Source organism: Stigmatopora nigra, chromosome 19, assembly GCF_051989575.1.
Source record: "Stigmatopora nigra isolate UIUO_SnigA chromosome 19, RoL_Snig_1.1, whole genome shotgun sequence".
Taxonomy (NCBI): domain Eukaryota; kingdom Metazoa; phylum Chordata; class Actinopteri; order Syngnathiformes; family Syngnathidae; genus Stigmatopora; species Stigmatopora nigra.
In genome coordinates this window covers 140,593-163,656 of record NC_135526.1, presented here as the reverse complement: position 1 = coordinate 163,656, position 23,064 = coordinate 140,593, and the positions used below count along the sequence as shown (strand labels likewise).

At 59.7% G+C, this 23,064-nt stretch overlaps 1 protein-coding gene across 2 annotated transcripts; it reads left to right on the top strand.

The window, feature by feature from the left end:
- The first annotated feature begins 115 nt into the window (after nt 1-115).
- On the top strand, nt 116-23,064 carry nbeaa (neurobeachin a). 2 transcript variants are annotated; one of them, XM_077739916.1, is made up of 61 exons: nt 116-867; nt 5,204-5,435; nt 5,713-5,813; nt 5,947-6,042; nt 6,147-6,268; nt 6,542-6,668; nt 6,777-6,896; nt 6,959-7,105; nt 7,199-7,396; nt 7,466-7,599; nt 7,706-7,814; nt 7,896-8,048; nt 8,136-8,304; nt 8,440-8,519; nt 8,604-8,666; nt 8,750-8,847; nt 8,932-9,024; nt 9,103-9,211; nt 9,377-9,458; nt 9,547-9,670; nt 9,895-10,087; nt 10,156-10,830; nt 10,905-11,270; nt 11,418-11,635; nt 11,748-11,901; nt 12,564-12,587; nt 12,773-12,844; nt 13,279-13,459; nt 13,539-13,669; nt 13,905-13,970; nt 14,060-14,228; nt 14,309-14,661; nt 14,782-14,924; nt 15,018-15,154; nt 15,332-15,464; nt 15,656-15,775; nt 15,864-15,997; nt 16,309-16,370; nt 16,731-16,795; nt 16,923-17,031; nt 17,117-17,283; nt 17,371-17,495; nt 17,563-17,721; nt 18,159-18,295; nt 18,386-18,503; nt 18,581-18,683; nt 18,756-18,871; nt 18,968-19,080; nt 19,156-19,296; nt 19,386-19,505; nt 19,562-19,714; nt 19,794-19,958; nt 20,039-20,128; nt 20,377-20,569; nt 20,690-20,761; nt 20,862-21,017; nt 21,097-21,267; nt 21,347-21,448; nt 21,507-21,703; nt 21,784-21,935; nt 22,006-23,064. In XM_077739916.1, the coding sequence occupies exons 1-61, from the start codon at nt 469-471 to the stop codon at nt 22,094-22,096; spliced, it is 9,102 nt and encodes a 3,033-aa protein (XP_077596042.1). In that variant the 5' UTR covers nt 116-468; the 3' UTR covers nt 22,097-23,064. The 2 variants fall into 2 exon arrangements, with proteins under 2 accessions (XP_077596042.1, XP_077596043.1); XM_077739917.1 differs by lacking the exon at nt 12,773-12,844.

The following is a 23,064-nucleotide window of genomic DNA, read 5'->3' as shown; positions in this document are numbered from 1 at the left end:
TTGTTCTGCAATGGCATCTGGTGCAACTGCGTGCGCGCGCACGAGCCCCTACGGGATCGAGGACGATTTCCAGCCACCGCCACGTCGTCCTAGTACGCATGCGCGGCCCGGCACCGGTCCGCCGCAGCCAGGGGGCGTCAACATGGCGCTGTTAGAAGCTGTCGTCGACGACTGACTCACTAAGAGCGAGGAGAGAGGGAGAGAAAGAGAGAGAGAGAGAGAAAGAGATACACAACGAGAGAGTCAGAGAGTGAGAGAACGACAGATAGGAAAGCTAGCAGCGGTAGGAAGCCGAGCGCGGTGCGAGGACGCCCGCATCGCATCGCATCGCTTTCAAAGCTCGTTTGTTTTGGTCCTCGCTCACGCGGCGGTGGATGCGCTGCCGCCTTTGCCTTTTTACAGCCGGCGCCAAGCCCCAATTTGTCAGAGAGCAGGTGCGACACGGCCGTTTGGACAAGAGCTGGGAATATGTCGAGCGAGAAGCCGCTTTCGCCAGCGCCAGCAGCGTCAGTGCCAGCGACGGTGCCGGCAGCGCCGGGCTCGGCTTGCTCGCAGGCGGTGACCGGCCGTCCCAGCGTCTCGTCGTCCTCCTCCTCGCCACCGCCGCCGCCTCTTCCGGGGGAGAGAATGCCGACGTCCGCCGCCGCCGCCATCGCCACAGCTACAGTCACCGTCACCACCACTGCCAACGCCAACGCCACCGGCACCTCAACCACAGCCACCGGCTCCCTACTGCTACCCGCCGGCGTCATCAACCCGGCTGCCGTGCCAATCAGGAATATCCAAATGAAATTCGCCGTATTGGTGGGCCTCATCCAGGTCGGCGAGGTGACCAACCGGGACATCGTGGAGACCGTTCTCAACCTGGTAAGTGGGGGGACCCCCCACCCACCCCAACCCCCAATTTCTCTTTTATTCTTTCCTTCACACATTCGACTCCTCCATTTTTTTTAATGACGCCTCATTCTTTTGGAAACGATGATGTCATTTGTTTGCTCTGTGTTGGACTCAAAGGATGAAATATGAATTTTGTGAGGGTTAAGCGCCCCCCACCACCTTCTCTCTCATCCTCTACCCTCCTCCTCTGCTGCCTCCTACTCCTCCTCCACTGCCTCCTCCTCCTCATCCTCATCAGCAGGAGCGGCCATTGTTGACTTAATGGCGCCGATAAAAGAAAAAGCCCCCCCTTTCCTCCCCTCCTCTTCTATTTCTGGTGCAGGTGGTGTCAAAATGGCACCAAGGTGGACAAAGGCCCACTTAGCTAGATGCTATCCATGGTTATGCGTCCATTGTGCTAGATAAGGATAGGAGGAGGCGAGCCAGGTTTTGGGAGATGGGAGGGGCTTTGCGCGTTAATCTCCCCCCAAAAAGTGACAGCAAAAGTGGCCATATATATATACATATATATTTATATAGATGTATACGCACACACGCGTGTCCTCATTTCGTTTGGCTTGCGCGTCTTATCGGCAAACCCGATCATGCTACATTCCAAACTAAATTTGATCTATTTTTTTGGGGGTCTTACGAAACAGTCGCTGATGCTAAGCTACACGGTGCTTCTTTCCTTCCTCCGCGTGCGCATCGCACATACATGTGAGCGGCCATGTTGTTTTTCTTTTTTTTTTTGTTAATCTAAAAAGCTGAGCTCAGAGCGGCGCTCTTTCTGGGTTATTTTTCTCCACCACCCCCGCTTTTACCAATCTGGCCTATTTAGCTAAAGGACACTCCACAAACAGCTGGCTTGGGCCCTTTAACATGAAAACCAAAGAGCCCCCCGCCACCCCCACGCACACCTTTGAACCCAGGTGAAGAAATATAATATAAGAAAAGCAAAAATGCCGCACCGGTTCACCTTAGGCGCCGCCGGCTGTGCCGTGCATTTCAAAGCAGGGAGAGGGAAGGGGCGGCGGCGGGACCATGGGGAGAAACAGGGGGGGTGTCTGAGGAAGGTGGGGGAGGACGCCGGGAAGGATGCTGCAGTGTGCCGGGGAATTGCGCGGTGGGGGTTACCGGGCCAACGCCACCGCCACCAGTCAACATTGTTGGCCGCCGCCGCGCACGTGTCATGGCTTCATTTTTTGAAGCTGGGCAAAAGCACTTGGCCAAACCCTCTTCAACCTCTGTTTTGTTAATTCCACATTTTTCTAGCTGTATTTTGACTTTTGCAAATGGCTACGGCAAAAGCGGTAGCGGCGACTGTTCAGCCGGGGGAAAAAGCGCAAGGCACCTTCAAAGTGCACCAGAAGATTGAATTAGGACACGCCATATAGTCGAGAAAAAGCGGGCTAAATGTGGAGAAAAAGCAGGCTAAATGTGGCTCCTTGTAGGCGGCCGACAAAATAGCGCTTTTGAAATGCCGTCCTATTTTCGACTATTGGCCAACCTTTGGTCTAACCCGTCGCACGCCAAAAAATGAAGAAAGTTGACAACCGGAGCACCCAGCTCGGCCTCACGCCGAGGGAAAAAAAGACTTGAAGGACAAGATGAAAGGGTTAAAAAAAAAAAAGGTAGAAGGAAGCACGGAAATGCCAGGGAATTCTTTTCAATCAAGCTTCAATTAAGGCTCGAATGGGCCGACCGACCGCGGAGGTGGTGGGCCGCGTCCTGCGGCCCACCACCTCCGCATTGATCCCGTCACGCCGGCGTGAGCCATGAGCGCTCCGCTCCCACCGCAAAGCCGGCCGGCGGGAAGAAGAGTGCGGAGCGGGTGACGGCGGTGGGCATCACGCTTGTCGTGGCGACGCGGCTCTCGGAGGCCTCCGGGGCCTCGCTACGGATCTATGCGGCCTCGTTGGATTAATCAAAATGTACCATAGCCACGTAGTGACCTTTGCCCCGTCTGGCACGCTCCCAAAAGTGGCAAAAGTGTCAAAAGTGTCAAAAGTGTCCTTTGCCCGATGGCACCTCCAATAAGGTCCCAAGTCTCCTTTGTGCCGCGATGGCCTATTTTCTTTCTGGCCGTCCTTAATCTCCCTTTTGGGCAAAAGGCCCCCCACCCCCGGTTCCGTTCTGCTGTTTAAAAGCACCTTTGTTTTTTTTCTTTCTGGTGCCACACTTTCTCCTTTTGCTTAGACGTGTGTCGTGAGCCCAAAGGAGGCCTCCTTTTGGTGACCTCCTTCCGGTGACCTCCCGACGGTGACCTCCCGACGGTGAGCGGGAAGGCACGACGTAGCGTTCCTGGCGTGGCCCCGCCTCCACGCTGCCCGCGTCTCATGATGTTGGATTAGCGCGCGGCTGATCCCCATTGGTGGGCTTTTGGCCGATTGGAACACTACTCTCCATTGTTTGGAAAGGCCCTATTGCGCACAGGCAACAGATTAGCGGCGCCAAAGTGCCGCCGCGCTCCCATTTGGTTTCAGCCGCCCGTGGTGGACTTTGGCCGCCCATTTGGCCCGCCCTTGGTTTTCGCTTCCTCTTCTGCTCATTTTCGGCCATTTCCGGGTGACTTCCCGTCTATATGGACGTAGCTGGGCCGTCCGTCCGTCCGTCCGTCCGGACTGGCCGGGATGTCAAATAACGCGAGAGAGAGAGACGATGACACGTCTTCCACGTCCAAGAGAAGACCGGCCATAAGCGATTAAGATGGATGGGTCGCACGTCCCATCCCGTCCCTTCCCGTCCCTTCCCGTCCCTTCCCGTCCCTTCCCGTCCCTTCCCGTCCCTTCCCGTCCCTTCCCGTCCCTTCCCGTCCCTTCCCGTCCCGTCTTTTTACGGGCGCGTCCCATCCCGTCCGGCCCGGCTTCGGAAAAGTGTTACGGAACGGAGGGGTCAGAGAGAGTTCTGCGAAAAATGTTGATTGTTTGTCTCTGGGCGACATGTGATCGGGCTTAACATGACTAAGCCGCTTGGGCCAATCAGGTCCAAGGCGGGAATCTTTTCAGCCGCTCTCGCTCCAAATGGTTGACCGCCGTCCAGGCTCGTGGAGTCAAAAAAAAAAGAAAAATGGTACAATGTTGACAGCAGATACATCCAAATGACAAATTCCGACGTGTCTTTGTTTCTCCATTTTCTTCTGCTTAAAGTACATGAAAAAAACTCATTGACCTGCGTATTGTGACTTTTTTTTCTTCTTTTCTAAATGCCATCTCTATCCCTAGCTCCTCCCATCTTTTTTCTCTCCGGCACGCCAATGAAATTTGCCCAAAGGCGCTGGGGGCACGGAGGTCAATTGTTTGATTCCGACTGCCATCTGTGGGCACGAGGACCCGTGGGAAATGCAAGGAGGCCCCTCCTCAAATCTATGCACATTTTCATTATTAATTTTTTATATTCCGGATGGTGGTTTCAATGACTTGCCAAGGTTAAATAGAAGAAGGCTTGGCTTTTGGCCACCGGGTAGGCGGGCAGGCGGGCGTGCGGGCCAAAGAAAAGCGCATCCACGGCCCGGCGCCGGCCCACTCGTCCATAGCCGTCACGTGCCACACGGCGCTCACCCGAGGCCGCCGCACAAAAGCCTTTGAAGGGGCGGCGGCGTCGCACGGGGCGCGCCATCAAAGGCGGCGTGTGGATGGCACTCCAGCCGCAAATGAGCGGCGGGTGTCTGTGTTGTGGCCAGCAGTCAGGTGGAATGGCTTCTTTCATACGCCGCCGCCGCCACCGCCGCCGCCACCGCCGCCGCCACCGCCATTTGCGTGACCACGGTGGTGAAGGGAGGGCCGGCCGGGATTGGGATGAGCTTTCTCCCAAAGGTTATGCTATACTTGTTTGGTACCTTTGTGAACGTGCACAAGCCTGCCTTTTTCGGGTTTTTTCTTCCTCTCTCCTTTTGTTTTTTTTGGTTCCATCTCTTCACCTCCCCACAGTAGCTTGTGGGTTGCCACGGCGACGTCTTCCCGAAACCTCCTCTGTGCTTGCCAAACGGTACTTTTTGCCAGTGGGCCCGGCCCGGCCGGCGGGGTCCTTTTTAAGTCGGGAGTCGCGAGCCACTGGCGGAAAGGGAGACAGAGAGAGAGAGAGAGAGAGAGAGAGCGCCGTATCAAACCCAAAAAAAAAAAAAAAGAAATAAATCATGGCTACATTTGCTGTAATACAATGTAACTTGATGGTGCCCTTGGCCCTTGACAAAGGGAATGTATGACGGTGGCTATTTTTTGGATCAACTTTAGGATTGGCCCGAGTAAAAATGCCGCGTCCGGTCCGGTCACGGCGTACTTTTAACGTCACCTTATTTCTTCCTCCTCTCCCTCCTCTTCCTCCTCAGCTGGTGGGCGGAGAGTTCGACCTGGAGATGAACTTCATCATCCAGGAGGCGGAGAGCATCGGGTGCATGGTGGAGCTCCTCTCGCATTGCCAAGTGACGTGCCAGGCGGAGATCTGGAGCATGTTCACCGCCATCCTCCGCAAGAGCGTGCGCAACCTGCAGACCAGCACCGAGGTGGGCCTCATCCAGCAGGTGCTTCTCAAGATGAGCGCCGTGGACGACATGATCGCGGGTGAGTGGGCGGGCCCACGTAGGAGCTAGCCGGGAGAAGTAAAGCCCTCGGCGTGACGCTGTCGACCGACCTCGACTCACCCTTTATTGCCGCTCCCTCTCTCCGGCTCCGGTTCTCCGTGACCTCCGCGCACTGACGTCGGCTAACGGGCGGACGCTTTATTTCCTCCGGTGGAGTGGCGCGTTTAGCATTGAGTCGGCGGATCAAAGTGGAGGTGGTGGAGGACGCCTCTCCGACCTTTCGGGGATGAACAGCGTGTGCTCCCTGTTTGCCGCAGACCTGCTGGTGGACATGTTGGGCGTCTTGGCCAGCTACAGCATCACGGTCAAAGAGCTCAAGCTGCTCTTCAGCATGCTGAGAGGCGACAACGGCATCTGGGTAAGCCCCCGACTGGCCCGGCCGTCCAGCCACGAGGCGGAGCGGGGGGGAGCGGGGCGGAGCGGGGCGGACGGGCCAACGTGCGTCCATTCGTCGAGCTCTCCTCTTTTCTTTTTTTTTGTCCCGCACGCAGCCCAGACACGCCATCAAATTGTTGTCGGTGCTGAATCAGATGCCTCAGCGCCACGGCCCCGACACCTTCTTCAACTTCCCCGGACGGAGCGCGGCGGTACGTCTTTGGCGCCGGCCGGCCGGCTTCGTTTCGCCCGTCCGCCTCGCGGCTCATCGGGGGACTCAGCGGCGGCTTGTTTTTTTTTTTTTTTTCGCCCGCAGGCCATCGCCTTGCCGCCCATCGCCAAGTGGCCGTACCAGAACGGCTTCACCATCAACACCTGGTTCCGGCAGGATCCGCTCAATAACATCAACGTGGACAAAGACAAGCCCTACCTTTACTGGTGAGTGGCCCACAAAACCGCGAGAGATGTTGACCGAATGAGGGCAGTGGGGTCAATATGGGCTCCCGTGAGTTTCCTTGGCAACGGTTGGAGGCGGCAGGGCGGGCTCCCTCCCCCCTCCTTGGCCGGCCCTACCCCGTCCCGCCGGCCGGCTCTTATCTCAGTCCGGCAGAAGCTCGGCCTTGTCGTCCATCTGGTTTTTCCTTCATCTTGCCCACTGGGCTTTATTTCCATCGGAGTTCCCATCTGGAGTTCCCATCTTTTGCTTTTCAGCTTCCGCACCAGCAAAGGGATCGGCTACTCGGCTCACTTTGTGGGCAACTGCCTGATCGTGACCTCCCTCAAGTCCAAAGGAAAGGGCTTCCAGCACTGCGTCAAGTACGACTTCCAGCCGCGCAAGGTGAGCCGGAGGAGGTCCGGGGAAGGACCGGGTGCGGTGGGCTCCGCCCGAATCAATTGACCTGATCAATTCACCCCCCCCCCCCCCTCTCTCCTTTCCCCCGGCCAGTGGTACATGATCAGCATCGTTCACATCTACAACCGCTGGAGGAACTCTGAGATCCGCTGCTACGTCAACGGGCAGCTGGTCTCCTACGGCGACATGGCCTGGCACGTCAACACCAACGACGTAAGGGACGCACATTTTGTTTTGGATGGCGCGGAGACGCTGACCGGCCGCTTCCCGCACAGAGCTACGACAAATGCTTTCTGGGCTCGTCGGAGACGGCCGACGCCAACCGGGTCTTCTGCGGTCAGCTGGGCGCCATCTACGTCTTTGGCGAGGCGCTCAACCCGGCTCAGATCTTCGCCATCCACCAGCTGGGCCCCGGCTACAAGGTGAGAAGACGGGAGGGGGCGCTTTCTCCCGAGCCCGGAGCGGCCCAACGAGCCGGCCGGCGGCCTACCTTTTTTTTTGGGCCCGCCCCGCAGAGCACCTTCAAGTTCAAGTCGGAGAGCGACATCCACCTGGCCGAGCACCACAAGCAGGTCCTGTACGACGGCAAGCTGGCCGGCTCCATCTCCTTCACGTACAACGCCAAGGCCACCGACGCGCAGCTGTGTCTGGAGTCGTCGCCGCGAGAGAACGCCTCCATCTTTGTGCACTCGCCGCACGCCCTCATGCTGCAGGTGAGGAGAGGCGCGCCAGAAGCCGCCGGCCGGGGGTTGCTGAGATTTTTTTGTTGTTGTTCTTTTCAGGACGTGAAGGCCATCGTGACCCACTCCATCCACAGCGCCATCCACTCCATCGGCGGCATCCAGGTCCTCTTCCCCCTTTTCGCTCAGCTGGACCACAAGCAGCTGAACGAGGTGGCGGCGGACACCGGCGTGTGGTGAGTAGACGTCGCATCCGCCCACCCTCGCCCGCCCGCCCGCCCCCGCCCGCCCTCGCCCACCCTCACCCGCTTGTTTCTCACGCCCGCCCGTCTCCTTTGGCAGCGCCACGCTGCTGGCCTTCTTGGTGGAGCTGCTGAAGAGTTCGGTCGCCATGCAGGAGCAGATGCTGGGAGGCAAAGGCTTCCTGGTCATCGGGTACCTGCTGGAGAAGGTAGGAGGAAAATTTCCCGGGGCCGGCGCGGCAAATTGCGGCAAAGCCGCTCACGGCGCGTCTATGCCGTCCCGCCTCAAGTCGTCCAGGGTCCACGTGACCCGGGCGGTGCTGGAGCAGTTCTTGTCCTTCGCCAAGTACCTGGACGGTCTACCCCACGGGGCGCCGCTCCTCAAGCAGCTGTGCGACCACGTCCTCTTCAACGCCGCCATCTGGATACACACGCCGGCCAAGGTGGGTCAAAATCGAAAGGCCACGTCCTCCCACCCCCGCCCCCAAAAGCGCGCTCCGTTCACGGCCGGCGTGCGTCATCGGCGGCAGGTTCAACTGTCCCTGTACACGTACCTGTCGTCGGAGTTCATCGGCACGGCGACCATCTACTCCACCATCCGTCGGGTGGGCACCGTGCTGCAGCTCATGCACACGCTCAAGTACTACTACTGGGCCGTCAACCCGTTGGAATGCAGCGCCATCGCGCCCAAAGGCCTGGGTAAGAGAAGGAGGTCCTAAGCGAAGGAGGTCCTAAGAGAAGGAGGTCCTAAGAGAAGGAGGCCCTTTCTTTTTGGCCACGGCCGTTTTTCTCCCCCCCCGGCTCACCCGGCTCACCCGTCAAATCCCATTCCAGACGGACCCCGGCCGTCCCAAAAGGAGATTGTCTCGCTGCGGGCCTTCATGCTCCTCTTCCTCAAGCAGCTGATACTGAAGGTGGCCAGAGAGGGCGCCCCTCACACACACACACACACACACACACACACTCGGGTGGCGGATTTCCCGACGCTGTCTTTGCAGGACCGGGGCGTGAAGGAGGACGAGCTGCAGAGTATTCTCAACTACCTGTTGACCATGCACGAGGTAAGTGTCCCGAGCCCCCCCCCGCCCATTGCAAAGGCTTGGGACGGTCCGCGGCCAAGGACGCCTTTTGAAATGTCGCGCAGGACGAGAACATCCACGACGTGCTGCAGCTCCTGGTGGCGCTCATGTCCGAGCACCCGGCCTCCATGATTCCCGCTTTCGACCAGCGCAACGGCATAAGGTGAGGTCTGGGCTTTCGAAAGATCCAGAGGACTGGATGGAATGAGCGTGTGTTTGTGTGTGTTTGTGTGTTTGTGTACGTCAGGGTAATCTGCAAGCTGCTGGCCTCCAAGAGCGAAAGCATCCGAGTGCAGGCCCTCAAAGTCCTGGGCTACTTTCTCAAGCACCTGGGCCACAAGTGGGTGAAACGCTTGGCCAAAGGGCCGCCCGCTTTCTAGCCCGGCCGGGCCGTCACACGCCGCCTGTGTTTAATCAGGAGGAAGGTGGAGATCATGCACACTCACAGTCTCTTCACGCTGCTGGGCGAGCGTCTGATGATGCACACCAACACCGTCTCCGTCACCACCTACAACACGCTCTACGAGGTACGCCATCCGACCGCCGCCGACCGTCGTGGCACCGATGCCATTGAGAAAAAAAATACTAATTCTGCCGGCCATTATGGTTATACGTACGTGGTACGCTAGAAATGACCACAACACAACTCTCCATGCCCCCCCACCCCTTAAAATACATAATTCTACTTGCAGATCCTGACAGAGCAGGTGTGCACGCAGGTGGTCCACAAGCCGCACCCGGAACCTGACTCGACCATCAAGATCCAGAACCCCAGTGAGTCGGCGACCCAGCGGCCGGCCCGCCCACCCGCCGTTCCTCTAATTCCCGCACTTGCCGATTTTCCCGCCGTGCGCTTCTTTAGTGATCCTGAAAGTGGTGGCCACGCTGCTGAAGAATTCCTCTCCCAGCGGCGAACTGATGGAAGTCCGGAGACTTTTCCTCTCCGACATGATCAAACTCTTCAGCAACAGCAGAGAGAACCGAAGGTGAGGGAAGGTGCACGCCGCCCTGCGGGCCGGGGCCACGAGGCCGTCCCGGACGACCTCTTCCGGGGGTCGGACGAGGGCCACCTTCGTGGGGATGGTTGGTTGCCGTTATCATCGCCCTCTGGTGGTTCGGGATGAAACAAAACAGCAAGGATGTATATTGGAGCCACGTGAATGGACATGCGTCACGGAAAGAGTCATTGAAAGAGTCCCTTGCGTTTCAGGTGCCTGCTGCAGTGCTCGGTGTGGCAGGACTGGATGTTCTCGCTGGGCTACATCAACCCCAAGAATCCCGAGGAGCAGAAGATCACCGAGATGGTCTACAACATCTTTAGGATCTTGCTGTACCACGCCATCAAATACGAGTGGGGAGGATGGAGGGTCTGGGTGGACACGCTGTCCATCGCACACTCCAAGGTCTGTCGGAGGAGGGTGGGGCGGGTCCCGGACCCGCCCGCTCCCGCCTAACTCTGTACCCGCCGCAGGTGACCTACGAGGCCCACAAGGAGTACCTGGCCAAGATGTACGAGGAGTACCAGCGTCAGGAGGAGGAGAATATGAAGAAGGGCGAGAAAGGCTCCGTGTCCACCATCTCGGGCCTGTCGGCCTCGCCGGCGCCCGTCGTCAACGGCAACCTGGAGCTGGACGACGCCACGCGCACGCCCGACAGCGAAGCAGAGTACGGCGAGGGTGGCGGCGGTGGCGGTGGCGGCGGCGGCGATTCGTCAGGCAACCTGCTTATGGACGGCGCCGTCAAGAGGGGCGATGCGGAGCAGGGCGCCGGCGTGAGGGTGGAGGTCCACGACCTGCTGGTGGACATCAAAGCCGAAAAGGTGGAGGCCACCGAGGTCAAGTTGGACGACCTGGACCTGAGTCCCGAAGGCCTGGGCGGGGCCAGGGGAGGCGGCTCCTTGGACAACGGCCCGCTGGTGGAGGTGGACTCGCTCCTGGACAGCGCCTACTGCGCCGTGGTGGTGCAGAAGCTCAACGGCACCCCGGTACCCAAAGAGGACGCCCCGGGGCCGCCCGTCTTGGCCCTGTCGGAGGACGGCGGCGGTGGCAACGGCGGCGACGGCGGCGTTGGCATGGTGGGGCCCCTCATCACGCTGGCCGACGAGAAAGACAGCGTCCCCAACAATAACGGATTTCTCTTTGGCAAGGTGAGTCCGACCCGACCCGGGAGATTGGGCTTTTGGGCCGGGCCCCGGCCAATGCCGCCGCCGCTTCATTCCAGGTGGACGAGAAGCTCCTCCCCGCTCTGGCGGCCAGCGACGCTCTGGTCTTGACCGGCCCGGACCGAGGCGTCCCGCCGGCGGCCGTCGACGACCTGGGCCTGCTGGCCCGCGTGAGCCCGGGCGAGCCGGCCGAGGACGGGCCCTTCAAGATGGGCGGCCCGCTGGCCGACATCAGCTCCATCGCCGAGGCCCGCGACCGGGCGGCGGCGGCGGCGTCCCAGGGCGACTTCCCCGAGGCCACGGCGGGCGACGCCACCGCTCGCAAGACGGGGGACAGGGGAACGGACACGGCCAGCGTGACGTCAGACACCGAGAGGTCGGACGACGGCAGGGAGAAGAAGATCTCCACCGCTTCCACCACGCAGGTGATTCCCGGTGCAAGTCTGGGAGGGAGTCCTGGAGTTTTCTGGCGTTGGAGGCCGGCAAAAGTCAGCCTCCAGCCACAGTGCAGAGTTGTAAGGCTTTGAAATGACACCCTCGCTTCCACCCCCCCCCCCCACCCCAAATGACAGGCACTCCACGGCCGCACGGCCTCGCAGCTGGAACGTGACCTCCGCGTGGACTTGGGCTTCAGGGGCACGCCCATGACGGAGGAGCAGAGGCGTCAGTTCAGCCCCGGGCCGCGCACCACCATGTTCCGCATCCCTGAATTCAAGTGGTCGCCCATGCACCAGAGGCTGCTCACCGACCTTCTCTTTGCGCTGGAGACGGACGTGCACGTGTGGAGAAGGTCAGTTCCCGGGAAGGTGGGGCGGGGCGGGGCGGGGCCACGGACGCTCTCCGGTGACCGCGCGTGACCTTTCACCCCCCGCTCCCTCCCTCCCTCCCTCCCTCCTTTCCAGCCACTCCACCAAGTCGGTGATGGACTTTGTCAACAGCAACGAGAACATCATCTTTGTGCACAATACCATCCACCTGATTTCCCAGATGGTGGACAACATCATCATCGCCTGCGGGGGCATCCTGCCGCTCCTGTCTGCCGCCACCTCGCCCTCGGTGAGTACAAGCTCGGGCGTGGCGTGGCGTGGCGTGGCGCGGCGCGGCGCCTTCTTTGCACTGGGCTCAGAATTTTTTTTTTGGTTCCAATGAGGGGGGGGGGGGTGGGCGGTTCTTCAGCTTTTGTGTCTCAAGCCATCGGGCAAAATGGACAAAGCCGACCGACACTGCTTGGAAGCAACGGGTGGGGGTTGTGCTTTAACGAGCGCCACCTGACGCCAATTGGCTGATTGCACGCGTAGGACACTTAGTATTGTGGCAACTTTTTGCAAAGCAACCCCCGCCCGCACTTACTACACACTGGAATACGTTGCCCACTCCTGGTATAGGAATTCTGATGGCCATCCCATCCAATTGGACTGGGAGGGTCGGCTGGCACCCATTGTCCAGTGCCCTATAAAGTTTCAAATGGAGTTAGTTGTTACAAATACAAAGAAACTCTAATTGAGTTATGTCGGCCACTTTCGACTCCAAATAGATTGTCAAGCGGCAGGTTTCCAAATGTTTTTTGGGGCTCCACGGCCCTTTCTACTTGTTTGCGACTGAAGCCACTGGGTTGCTGGTTCCGCTTTTAAATTCCTCCTTCTCTTCCTCTGTGTGTGTGTGTGTGTCTTTTTTTGTCGTCTTTTGGTTGTGGTGGTGGTGTCTTTTTGCACGTGCAGACCTCTAAGAGTAGTGCCAACAATGTAAGTTTGCTTCTTTTCTTTCTTCCTTCCTCGATTGATGGTACCCTTTCTCTTTGGGGTGGGCCGGCTGCTCCCCCACTCTGTCCGCCTTTGGCCGGCGCTGTGCGTTAGACGCGGGGCAATCCGCATTGACGGCGCGTGGGCTATTCCCAGCATAGTGCCTTTGTGTGGCCCTTTTTTTTAAGAGGAGGACGGGAGCGGCCGCAAAGGGCGAGGAGGTGACGCCCGTCCCGGGGGGAGGAGGCCAAAGGGGCGAGGTGGGTAAAAGAAGACCAGTGCAGAATAGTACTCAAAACGAACAAGAGACGACAAATTAGGCCAGCGGCAGAGTATGAAACACCCCCCCCCCCTCCCCTCCACAACCCGCATCTGCACTATCACATACCGCCTCGAAGGAGACGTTTGTCGGAACTGCGGACGCTCGCGTGTCCTTCACCAATGTCGCCACCGTCGCCGCACCCACAATTCCCAATTGAATTAGCCACATTTTCCCAAGCACCCGATTGGCTGGCGGTGACGTCCAATGTGGGAGTGAATTTAGTCCAAATCTGCGAATGGATTGAGACGTTTGCCCGAAACCACCCCGGCACCCCCCGCACCCGCCAAACCCCTCCCTCAGCCCCCTCGGTCAGAAACCGAGACGGAGCGGATTGTCACCTGGCTCGTGCGCGTCGTCCCCCCCCCCGTTTAGACGGAGCTGGAGAACATCGAGGCCACGCAGGGCATGTCGTCGGAGACGGCCGTCACCTTCCTGTCGCGGCTGATGGCCATGGTGGACGTGCTGGTCTTCGCCAGCTCGCTCAACTTCAGCGAGATCGAGGCCGAGAAGAACATGTCCTCCGGCGGCCTGATGAGGCAGTGCCTGAGACTGGGTGAGTCGTATGGCCCGGGCCAAGGAGAGGCTCCGCCCTTTCCTTGGCCTCCGTCACTACCGCCGCTTCTCCTTTTCAGTGTGCTGCGTGGCGGTGAGGAACTGCCTGGAGTGCCGGCAGAGGCAACGGGATCGCGGCTGCAAGTCCTCTCTGACCGCCAGCAAGTCCTCGGACACTCTGCACGGCGCCACCGCCGCCGCCGCCAGCAAGGTGCCGCGTTTAAAAGAACGAATAAAAGAGATAATATAACTAATAAAAGAATAAAAGAAATCTCATCATACACTGTAAAAATGATTGGCATCAGCTGTTGGAACAGTTCAAAAGGTTATTAACCGTCTCAAAGAGGACACTATCGCAACCGTCTCGTTGTTGTATGTAGAGGGACATTGCCGGGAAAATACTGACACCCCCCCCCCCCCCTGCTTACTTGCCTTCTCTTGACCAGGACCCCGACCGACTCCTGCAGGACGTGGACATCAACCGGCTGCGCGCCGTGGTCTTTCGGGACGTGGTGAGCGCGCCGGATTGGGACGGACCTGCAAAGTGTCACATCTGGCTTATTGCTTTTTGCCCTTTGCCCTTTGCTCTGGCCCGACGCAGGACGACAGCAAGCAGGCTCAGTTCCTGGCCCTGGCCGTGGTCTACTTCATCTCCGTGCTGATGGTGTCCAAGTACCGAGACATCTTGGAGCCCCAGCGGGAGATGGGCAGGTCGGCCAGCCTGTCCGGACGCAGCATCCGACACGAGATCAACTCGCCCACTAGCACGGGTGAGTCCCCCCCCCCCCCCCCGAGGTCCGGGACCGGGACGGAGGTGGGCCCGAGACAAAACGTACGGCTTCCCCGCCAGAGCACCCGTCGTCGGCCTTCTCCGAGCGCGACAAGAGGACGCCCACCCCCGTGGACGACTCCCCTCGCGCCGGCCTGCCCCACACCGACTCGGGCATCGGCGAGGAGGGCCACGCCGGCGGCTCCCTCAACGGTTCGGAGATGGGCCAGGGGCCGGGGCGGGAGACGGGGCGGGAGACGGAGCGGGACGCTGGCGGCGGCGGCGCCCGGGCCGACCTGCTGTGCGGCCTGGCCGACGTGGGGAGGTCGTCGCAGGAGAGCCTCCTGGACTCCCCGCAGCGGCCCGACGCCCGTCGGGCGCCCCCTCTGTCCATTTCCGGCATCAGCCAGAGCAACAAAGGCATCAACGTCAAGGTGAGGCGCCGTCGTCGCTCGCGTGGCGTTATTTCGTGCCGCTAAAGTGGTTGCCAGAAGCGACGGTGGGGGCCGAATTGCAAATGGCCGCGTGCCCTAAAAGTTGGTGTCCCCCGGCAGGAGATCCTGAAAAGCCTGGTGGCCTCGGCTCCGTCGGACGGCGGCGATCCGGGCCAAGAGTCGGGCCCCGCCGCTCCGTACCACCCGGATCCCGCCCTCAAGACCCAGCCCATGCTCCCCATGCAGTTCCACTCCTTTGACAGGTAGTCTTTCCCGTCTTTCCTTCCGACCCGTGGCGCCTGTGGGCCTCCGGCCAAATTCGAGCCGCCGCCGCCGCGGCTGGGTCCGTCTGGCAGGAGCGTGGTGGTTCCGGTGAAAAAGCCGCCGCCCGGGAGCCTGTCCGTCAACGCGGTGGCCGCCGCCGCCGCCGGGAGCACGCCCAACATCTTTGCCGCCGCTACGGCCACGCCCAAGAGCATGATCAACACCACTGGTGAGTCGCTGGCAACAAACAAAAAAAGTACATACGTTCAATATGGCCCAACGCGCAATACTAATGCATTGTTTTGTATCGCTGGCCGGGAAAATAGCCCCAAAAAATGTCATTGAATTCAATGTGATGAATTTGTTTTGCCTCATTCGCCACGTCCACCTTGTTTGATCCGTGCAGGCGGCGGCGACTCGGCCTCCTCCTCCTCGTCTTCGTCGTCCTCGTTTGTGAACGGCGGCGGCGGCGGCGGCAAGAACCTCCCCGCCGTCCAGACGGTGGCGCCCATGCCTGAGGACACGGTGGAGAACATGAGGTCAGAAAGAAGCCCCCCTTGCCACTTCCCGCTTGGGCGGCTCACGTGTTTAACTTGTGTGGTAACAATAACAATATTTCAAAGCCATGGAAATGATTCGAGTCCGCACAGAGAAATCAATTCAATTAGGGATCGTCGACGACCCCTCGAAGCTACGTTGACGGCCACCCGTCGCTGTGTGTGTGTTGCAGTGCCTATTGTGAGGTGGCGCAGTGTGCCTTGCGCAGCGGTCAGACGCCCCCCGAGCTCAAGTCTTTTAGCTCTCTGGCCGGTTTCCAGGCAGCCCCCCGGGATGCGGGACAGTGTTTTAGGCAAGGAATTGTGGCAGTGGCGGTGGCGTTGAAAGGCAGCAAAATGAAAGGCATGTTCCACCTCCCCCCCCTCTCCGCGTCTCCGCAGCATCACCACCAAGCTGGAACGAGCGCTGGAGAAGGTGGCGCCGTTGCTGAGGGAAATCTTTGTGGACTTTGCGCCTTTCCTGTCGCGCACGCTGCTGGGCAGTCATGGGCAGGAGCTGCTCATTGAAGGTACAGGTGCTGTACAACCCACCTTCTTACTACTATACGCGTCCCGTGCAAGTTAGGATACAATCATCGAATGAATGTGAGCCACCCACCGAGTACGCTTACTCACTCTTTTTTTTCTTGGCGTCCCGTTGTCGTTCTCCACCGTCTGCTTGCTCCACTTTTTTTTTTCTTCCTCCCGATCTTGTCTGGTCCTTTGTCGCATGCTTATTATAATGTCAAGGCTTTGCTTCAGACGAGCCCAGAGGAAATGTATTTTATGTATTTTCTGTCCGCCTATTTGAGCTGGATCGGCGAAAAGCCATGTCTCCTCTCCGCAGGTCTGGTTTGCATGAAGTCCAGCACGTCCGTGGTGGAACTGGTCATGCTGCTCTGCTCTCAGGTCAGTTTTCGACTCTTTTTTTTTTATTCCTTAAAAAAGAAGAAGGAGATTCGGCTTCCAAATAGTGTCCTTTTTAAATCCCAGCATCTGGCTCGGGCTCCGGTGCGTTGTCTGACTGGTTTGTCAGTTAGATGGGTTTTTTTCCAGCTACTTTCCTCCTCTCGCCCCTCCTCGCCGGCCGCTCGGTGTCCAGTTACCCCGGCGGGTTCCGGCCTTCCCGCCATTAGGCGAAACCCGAGTGCGGCGATCGATGGCGTAATGGGAGAGCCGCTCCCCCCATCCGTGTCCTCGGAGGCCCTCCCGGCTTTGTCCTTTTTGCCAAACGCCCGAGTGACTGCATACGCCCTTGTTTTGTTTTAGGAATGGCAGAATTCCATCCAGAAGAACGCCGGCTTGGCGTTCATCGAGCTCATCAACGAAGGAAGGTAACGGACGGAAGACGTCGGCTCCTCCGCCGGGAGTTCTCCAGTAGAGTGCCCTCTGCTGGATGACCCCCGACTCAAAGGGCGCCCCGAATTGAAGCCGTCCATGTTTTGTTTGTGTGCGCGCCAGACTACTTTGTCACGCCATGAAGGACCACATTGTTCGCGTGGCCAACGAGGCCGAGTTCATCTTGAACCGTCAACGGGCCGAAGACGTGCACAAGCACGCCGAGTTTGAGGTGGGTGCCGTGTGGCTGGCTGCTGCGGATGCTGCTTTTTTCAACAAAAAAAAGAGAGCGCCAACCAAATGTGGTACTTTGTCAGTCCAACTGCGCCCAGTACGCGGCCGATCGTCGCGAGGAGGAGAAGATGTGCGACCACCTGATCGGCGCGGCCAAGCACCGAGACCACGTGACCGCCAACCAGCTCAAGCAGAAGATCCTCAACATCCTCACCAACAAGCACGGCGCCTGGGGCGCCATGTCGCAGAGGTGGGCGGCGCCATCCCGAGGACGGACGGGGTAACCACCCCCCCCCCCCCCACCCCCTCCGCTCACCCGCTGGCCGTTGTTCTCCAGCCAACTGCACGACTTTTGGCGCCTGGATTACTGGGAGGACGACCTGCGGCGAAGACGGAGGTTCGTCAGGAACGCCTTTGGCTCCACGCACGCCGACGTGGCGCTCAAGAGTCCGGAGGACTACGGTGGGTTCCCCCGGTCGCTGGCCACGCCGGCCCTCCGTGCTAGAAAGCTCTGGTCTTGCGGAAGCAGGCGCGGAGGAGGACGAGGAGGAGGAGGAGGGCGGGGCCTCCAAGAAGAGCTTCCGCAGCCACTCGGCGGTGGCGCAGAACCCGGAGGCCGACTTGATGCTGGAGGGCGACGACGACGCCGTCAGCCTGCTTCAGGAGAAGGAGATGGACAACCTGGCCGGTAAGAGCGAGTGGCGTTGACACGCCCGCCCGCCCGCCCGCCCCAGGCCTTCCCACGCCGCTCCGGTCGGTGACTGGGCTGCTGTTGTCATTTCTAGCGCCTCCTCCCCGCCCGCGACTTTTTACTTCACCAGGCAAGTAGGGCCCGGTTTCAAGGGTTAGCCCGCAATTTGGGCCAATGATTGAAATAACCTGGCAAATGGCCCACCTTAATGGCACCAATGATCACGGTTCAATCAATCTAACCCTGGGGAGGGGGGGCAAACTATTGAGGGGAGGGCGCCTCGCTTTCAGCTCCACTTCCGTTGCCTCCGACGTTTGGCCTACTACTAACATTTTGTGTGATTTCCTGCTCGCTAAAAGTTGTAAGACAAAAGGGCGTGAAAAGTGTTAGTGACCCGCAGCTGACTCCAACGGACTGTTCCCCCTTCCCCCCAGGCCCGGTGGTCCTGAGCACGCCGGCCCAGCTGGTGGCGCCGGCGGTGGTGGCCCGCGGCACGCTCTCCGTCACCACCACCGAGATCTACTTTGAGGTGGACGAGGAAGACCCCGCCTTCAAGAAGACGGACGCCAAGGCGAGGAGGCGGAGACGCCTCCCGGGCCCCGTTTCCGGGACTGGCTTCCGGGAGCCGCCCTGACTTTTCCCTTTTGTGTCCCGCCTTCAGGTGTTGGCCTACTCGGAGGGTCTCCACGGCAAGTGGATGTTCAGCGAGATCCGAGCCGTCTTCTCCAGACGTTACCTGCTGCACAACACGGGTCTGGAGGTCTTCATGGCCAACAGGAGTGAGTTGTTGTTAGGGTTAGGGGGTTTTGGACACTCTTTGTCATTTGTGGTTAACGCCCGTCCCTCATCTCCTCAGCGTCGGTCATGTTCAACTTCCCCGACCAGGCCACGGTCAAGCGGGTGGTCTACAGCCTGCCTCGGGTGGGCGTGGGAACCAGCTACGGGCTCCCTCAGGCCAGGTCAGCCATTGTTGGCCGGGCCACTGGCCGACCCACCCACCCGGCCACCGCCGACCTTTGTCCATTCGCCAGGCGGATCTCGCTGGCCACGCCCCGGCAGCTCTTCAAGTCGTCCAACATGACGCAGCGTTGGCAACGCAGAGAGATCTCCAACTTTGAGTACCTGATGTTCCTCAACACCATCGCAGGTTGGTCCGTCCCCCACAAAAGGAGGAGGAGGAGGAGGACGTTGTTGGCAAATGTGGCGCCCGCCTAACCGGCGCCACCCCCATTGGCGTCCGCAGGGAGGACCTACAACGACCTGAACCAGTACCCCGTCTTTCCCTGGGTGCTGACCAACTACGAATCGGAGGAGCTGGACCTGACCCTGCCGGGCAACTTCCGAGACCTTTCCAAGGTTTGCCCTCCGTTTGGTGGGCGGCCTGGTAGATTCCCCCGCTCAACCTTTTTCTTTTGTCCCCCCCCCTGGCAGCCCCTGGGCGCCTTGAACCCAAAGCGAGCCGCCTTCTACGCCGAGCGCTACGAGACGTGGGACGACGACAGCTGTCCCCCCGACCACTACGCCACCCTCTACTCCACGGCGCGCTCCACCCTCCTGTGGATGCTGAGAATAGTGAGTGGCGGCGAGAAGGGGCGCGCAAACTTCCGCCCTGTGTGTGTGTGTGCGCGCTTCAACCGCCACCGCCGCCGCGCCTTCCCCAGGAGCCGTTCACCACCTTCTTCCTCAACGCCAACGACGGCAAGTTCGACCACGCCGACCGGACCTTCTCGGGCATCGGCCGCTCGTGGAGGAACTGCCAACGGGACACGGCGGACGTGACGGTGAGCCCTTCCCGTCCCGAACGGGCCCCGTCTGACGGCGCCCCCCCCCCCCCCAGGAACTGATCCCAGAGTTCTACTACCTCCCCGAGATGTTCGTCAACGGCAACGAGTACGAGCTGGGCGTGCGCGACGACGGCGCGCCCGTCTGCGACGTGGAGCTGCCCGTCTGGGCCAAGAAGCCGGAAGACTTTGTGCGCATCAACCGCATGGTGAGTCGGGCGACCCCCCGGGCTAACGGCTGGTCGCTCTCTCTCTCTTTGGTTGATTTGAAAAAGAGCGCTTTCTCAGGCGCTGGAGAGCGAGTTTGTGTCGTGCCAGCTGCATCAGTGGATCGACCTGATCTTCGGCTACAAGCAGAGGGGCCCCGAGGCGGTGAGGGCGCTCAACGTCTTCACTTTCCTCTCCTACGAGGGGGCGGTCAACTTGGACAACCTGGACGGGGCGCAGCGAGAGGTGGGTGGATGGGATGGGCGGTGCCCGGCGGCGGCCGGCGAAAGGCCCACTCACTCACGCCTACCCGGCTGTCCGCGCAGGTGACGGAGACGCAGATCCAAGCGTGCGGGCAGATTCCGTCGCAGCTGCTGATCGAACCGCACCCGCCTCGATCGTCCGCCATGCACCTGGTGAGAAGAAAGTGTGAGCATAGCGTGGGTGTCTTGGCGGATGAATGGCGTGTGGTGTGCCGCGTGGCCTCTGCGCTTCCCGCACGTGCACCCGAGCCCTCGGTCCTTGGTGTGGTGACCCCTGCCCGTCTATCCCCGCTAATCTGGCCCCCCCATCCCCTCCCCTGTCTGCCAACCTTCTTCCTCCCCCGACTCCCATCTCCCCGCCCCTCTCCCCCTTTCTCCCCCCCATCCCCCTCTCTCACCAGTGTTTCCTTCCTCAGAGTCCTCTGATGTTTAAGGATCAGATGCAGCAGGACGTGATCATGGTGCTGAAATTCCCGTCCAACTCGCCCGTGACGCACGTGGCCGCCAACACGCTGCCCCACCTCAGCATCCCGGCCGCCGTCACGGTCACGTGCAGCCGCCTCTTTGCCGTCAACCGCTGGCACAACACCGTGGGTCAGTCTGTCGCCGACCTCCTCCGCTCGGCCGGATCTCCGGTGGCCTCTTTTTATTATTCTTTTCTCCACCCCCCCCCCCCCCCCTCCCCCCTCCCCCCGCCTCCTTCGATTAAACCAGGCCTGCGAGGAGCGCCGGGCTACTCCCTGGAGCAGGCTCACCACCTCCCCATCGAGATGGACCCCCTGATCGGTCAGTACGCGCGTCGGGGGCGAGTCGCTAGCGAGTCGCTAGCGAGTGTCCTCGCAGGCAGGCACCTTTTCCCTCTCGCCTTCCCTTTCCCGTTTTCCAGCCAACAACTCTGGCACCAACAAGCGGCAGATCACCGACCTGGTGGACCAGAGCATCCAGATCAACACGCACTGCTTCGTGGTGACGGCGGACAATCGCTACATCCTGGCGTGCGGCTTCTGGGACAAGAGCTTCCGGGTTTACTCTACGGAGAGCGGTAGGGGGCGTCCCTCCCGGGGGCGGGCGGCTCGGCGTTCCGGGAAGCTCAGGGCTAGCTACCTCCGCCTTGCCTCCAGGGAAGCTGACCCAGATCGTGTTCGGCCACTGGGACGTGGTGACGTGTCTGGCCCGCTCCGAGTCCTACATCGGCGGGGACTGCTACATCGTGTCGGGCTCCAGAGACGCCACTCTTCTTCTGTGGTACTGGAGCGGGCGCCACCACATTATCGGGGACAACCCCAACAACAGTGAGCCGGCGCCCCTCCACCATGGCCACCGTCGGCGCGTCCCTAACTCTTTTTTTTTTTTTTTTTCTTCGTCCCGCAGGCGACTATCCCGCCCCTCGGGCCGTCCTGACGGGACACGACCACGAAGTGGTGTGCGTGTCGGTCTGCGCCGAGCTGGGATTGGTCATCAGCGGAGCCAAAGGCAAGCGCCCATATTGCCCGCCCTTGATCCTCTTTTTAAAGTCTTACTCCCATTCCAGAGGGTCCCTGCTTGGTGCACACCATCACGGGGGACCTCCTGAGGGCCCTGGAGGGCCCCGAGCCGTGCCGGGCCCCCCGCCTGATCTCGGTCTCCAGCGAGGGCCACTGCATCATCTACTACGAGCGGGGACGCTTCTGCAACTTCAGCATCAACGGCAAGCTGCTGGCTCAGATGGAAGTCAACGACTCCACGCGGGTGAGTTGGGAAGGGGGTGTCGGTCCCGTTCCCGGTACCTTTACGAGCCATGGCCGCGTGTGTCCGCCTTCTCCGCCCAGGCCGTCCTTTTGAGCAGCGACGGACAGAACCTGGTGACGGGCGGCGACAACGGCGTGGTGGAGGTGTGGCAGGCGTGCGACTTCAAGCAGCTGTACATCTACCCGGGATGCGACGCCGGCATCCGCGCCATGGACCTGTCGCACGACCAGAGGTGGGAGGAGCCCAGCGGGGGCCCCAAAAAGCGCGCCTCTGAACCAAATCTCATTTTCTCGTTGAACCAGGACGCTCATCACGGGCATGGCGTCGGGCAGCATCGTGGCGTTCAACATCGACTTCAACCGCTGGCACTACGAGCATCAGAACCGCTACTGAGTAGAAGAAGAAGAAAAAAGGGGTCCAGTGGCTGTGTAGGTACACCGGTGGTCGGCTCCCTTTTGCCTTGACGGACGGCTTTGACTGCGTGTACTTACGGATTTAGCACGCGCGCCCACACCAACACACGCACGCACGCACGCAGGCACGCACGCAGGCACACACGCACACACGCACACGCCCCCCCCCCGAACGAGCCCAAAGACGAAACACCCAAGAGAGTTTGCGGTGAAACGGCGCTCCGAGGGCAGAGCTCCGGGTGTCCGCCGGGCCTCTTTTTGGATTCCTTTAAGGTGGGGATTTCTATTCTTTTACCGGGGTGTAAATAGGACTCGCTGGGCCTCTTGCTTTTGTGTTGACCGCCTTTTCTCATGTAGTATTGCTCTATGTAACATAGCGTGGAAGGAGAATAACGTGAAGACTGGTGCTCCTTCAAAAAAAGGCAGCTGGCCAGCGCACGTTGCCCATTTTGCGTTTCTTTTCTATATTTCCTCATCGTCTGGTGTCAAATATGTACATAAGACGCTTTTTTTTTCCGGCCAGCCCCACAAAAGGACTTTTTCTTTTTTTATTGGCACTTTGCACCGATCACACCACATTGTTTGTTAATGCGAAACGGGGGGGCTTTTCATGATTTGAATGATTTATTATTATGATAAGGCATCGGCCAGGCTCTTTTGGTTCCTCTTGGGTTCTTTGTGCATCGATGTTTGTATTTAAACGCTCACGTGTTCAAATTTTACAGCAATATGACGACGAGCGACCGGCGCACGCCCACGTAACTCCAGCCGCGCACACACACACACACACACACATCCAATAAAACGACAAAAGTAGAAAAAAAAAGGTGAAATATTTTTGGATCTATGAAACCTTAAAAACTATTGTATTCATGTTTTATTGCAAAGATGTAAAATATGATGTGTGAGTCAGGGGGGGGGGGTGAATCATGAAAAGAAAAATAAATT

Bases quoted from the DNA above. Each gene is read 5' to 3' on its own strand.
- nbeaa (XM_077739916.1), top strand. From the start codon at position 469: ATGTCGAGCGAGAAGCCGCTTTCGCCAGCGCCAGCAGCGTCAGTGCCA. The intron at 5,814-5,946 runs GTAAGCCCCCGA...TCCCGCACGCAG, and splicing joins GAGGCGACAACGGCATCTGG to CCCAGACACGCCATCAAATT. The intron at 9,459-9,546 runs GTGAGTCGGCGA...GCGCTTCTTTAG, and splicing joins CATCAAGATCCAGAACCCCA to TGATCCTGAAAGTGGTGGCC.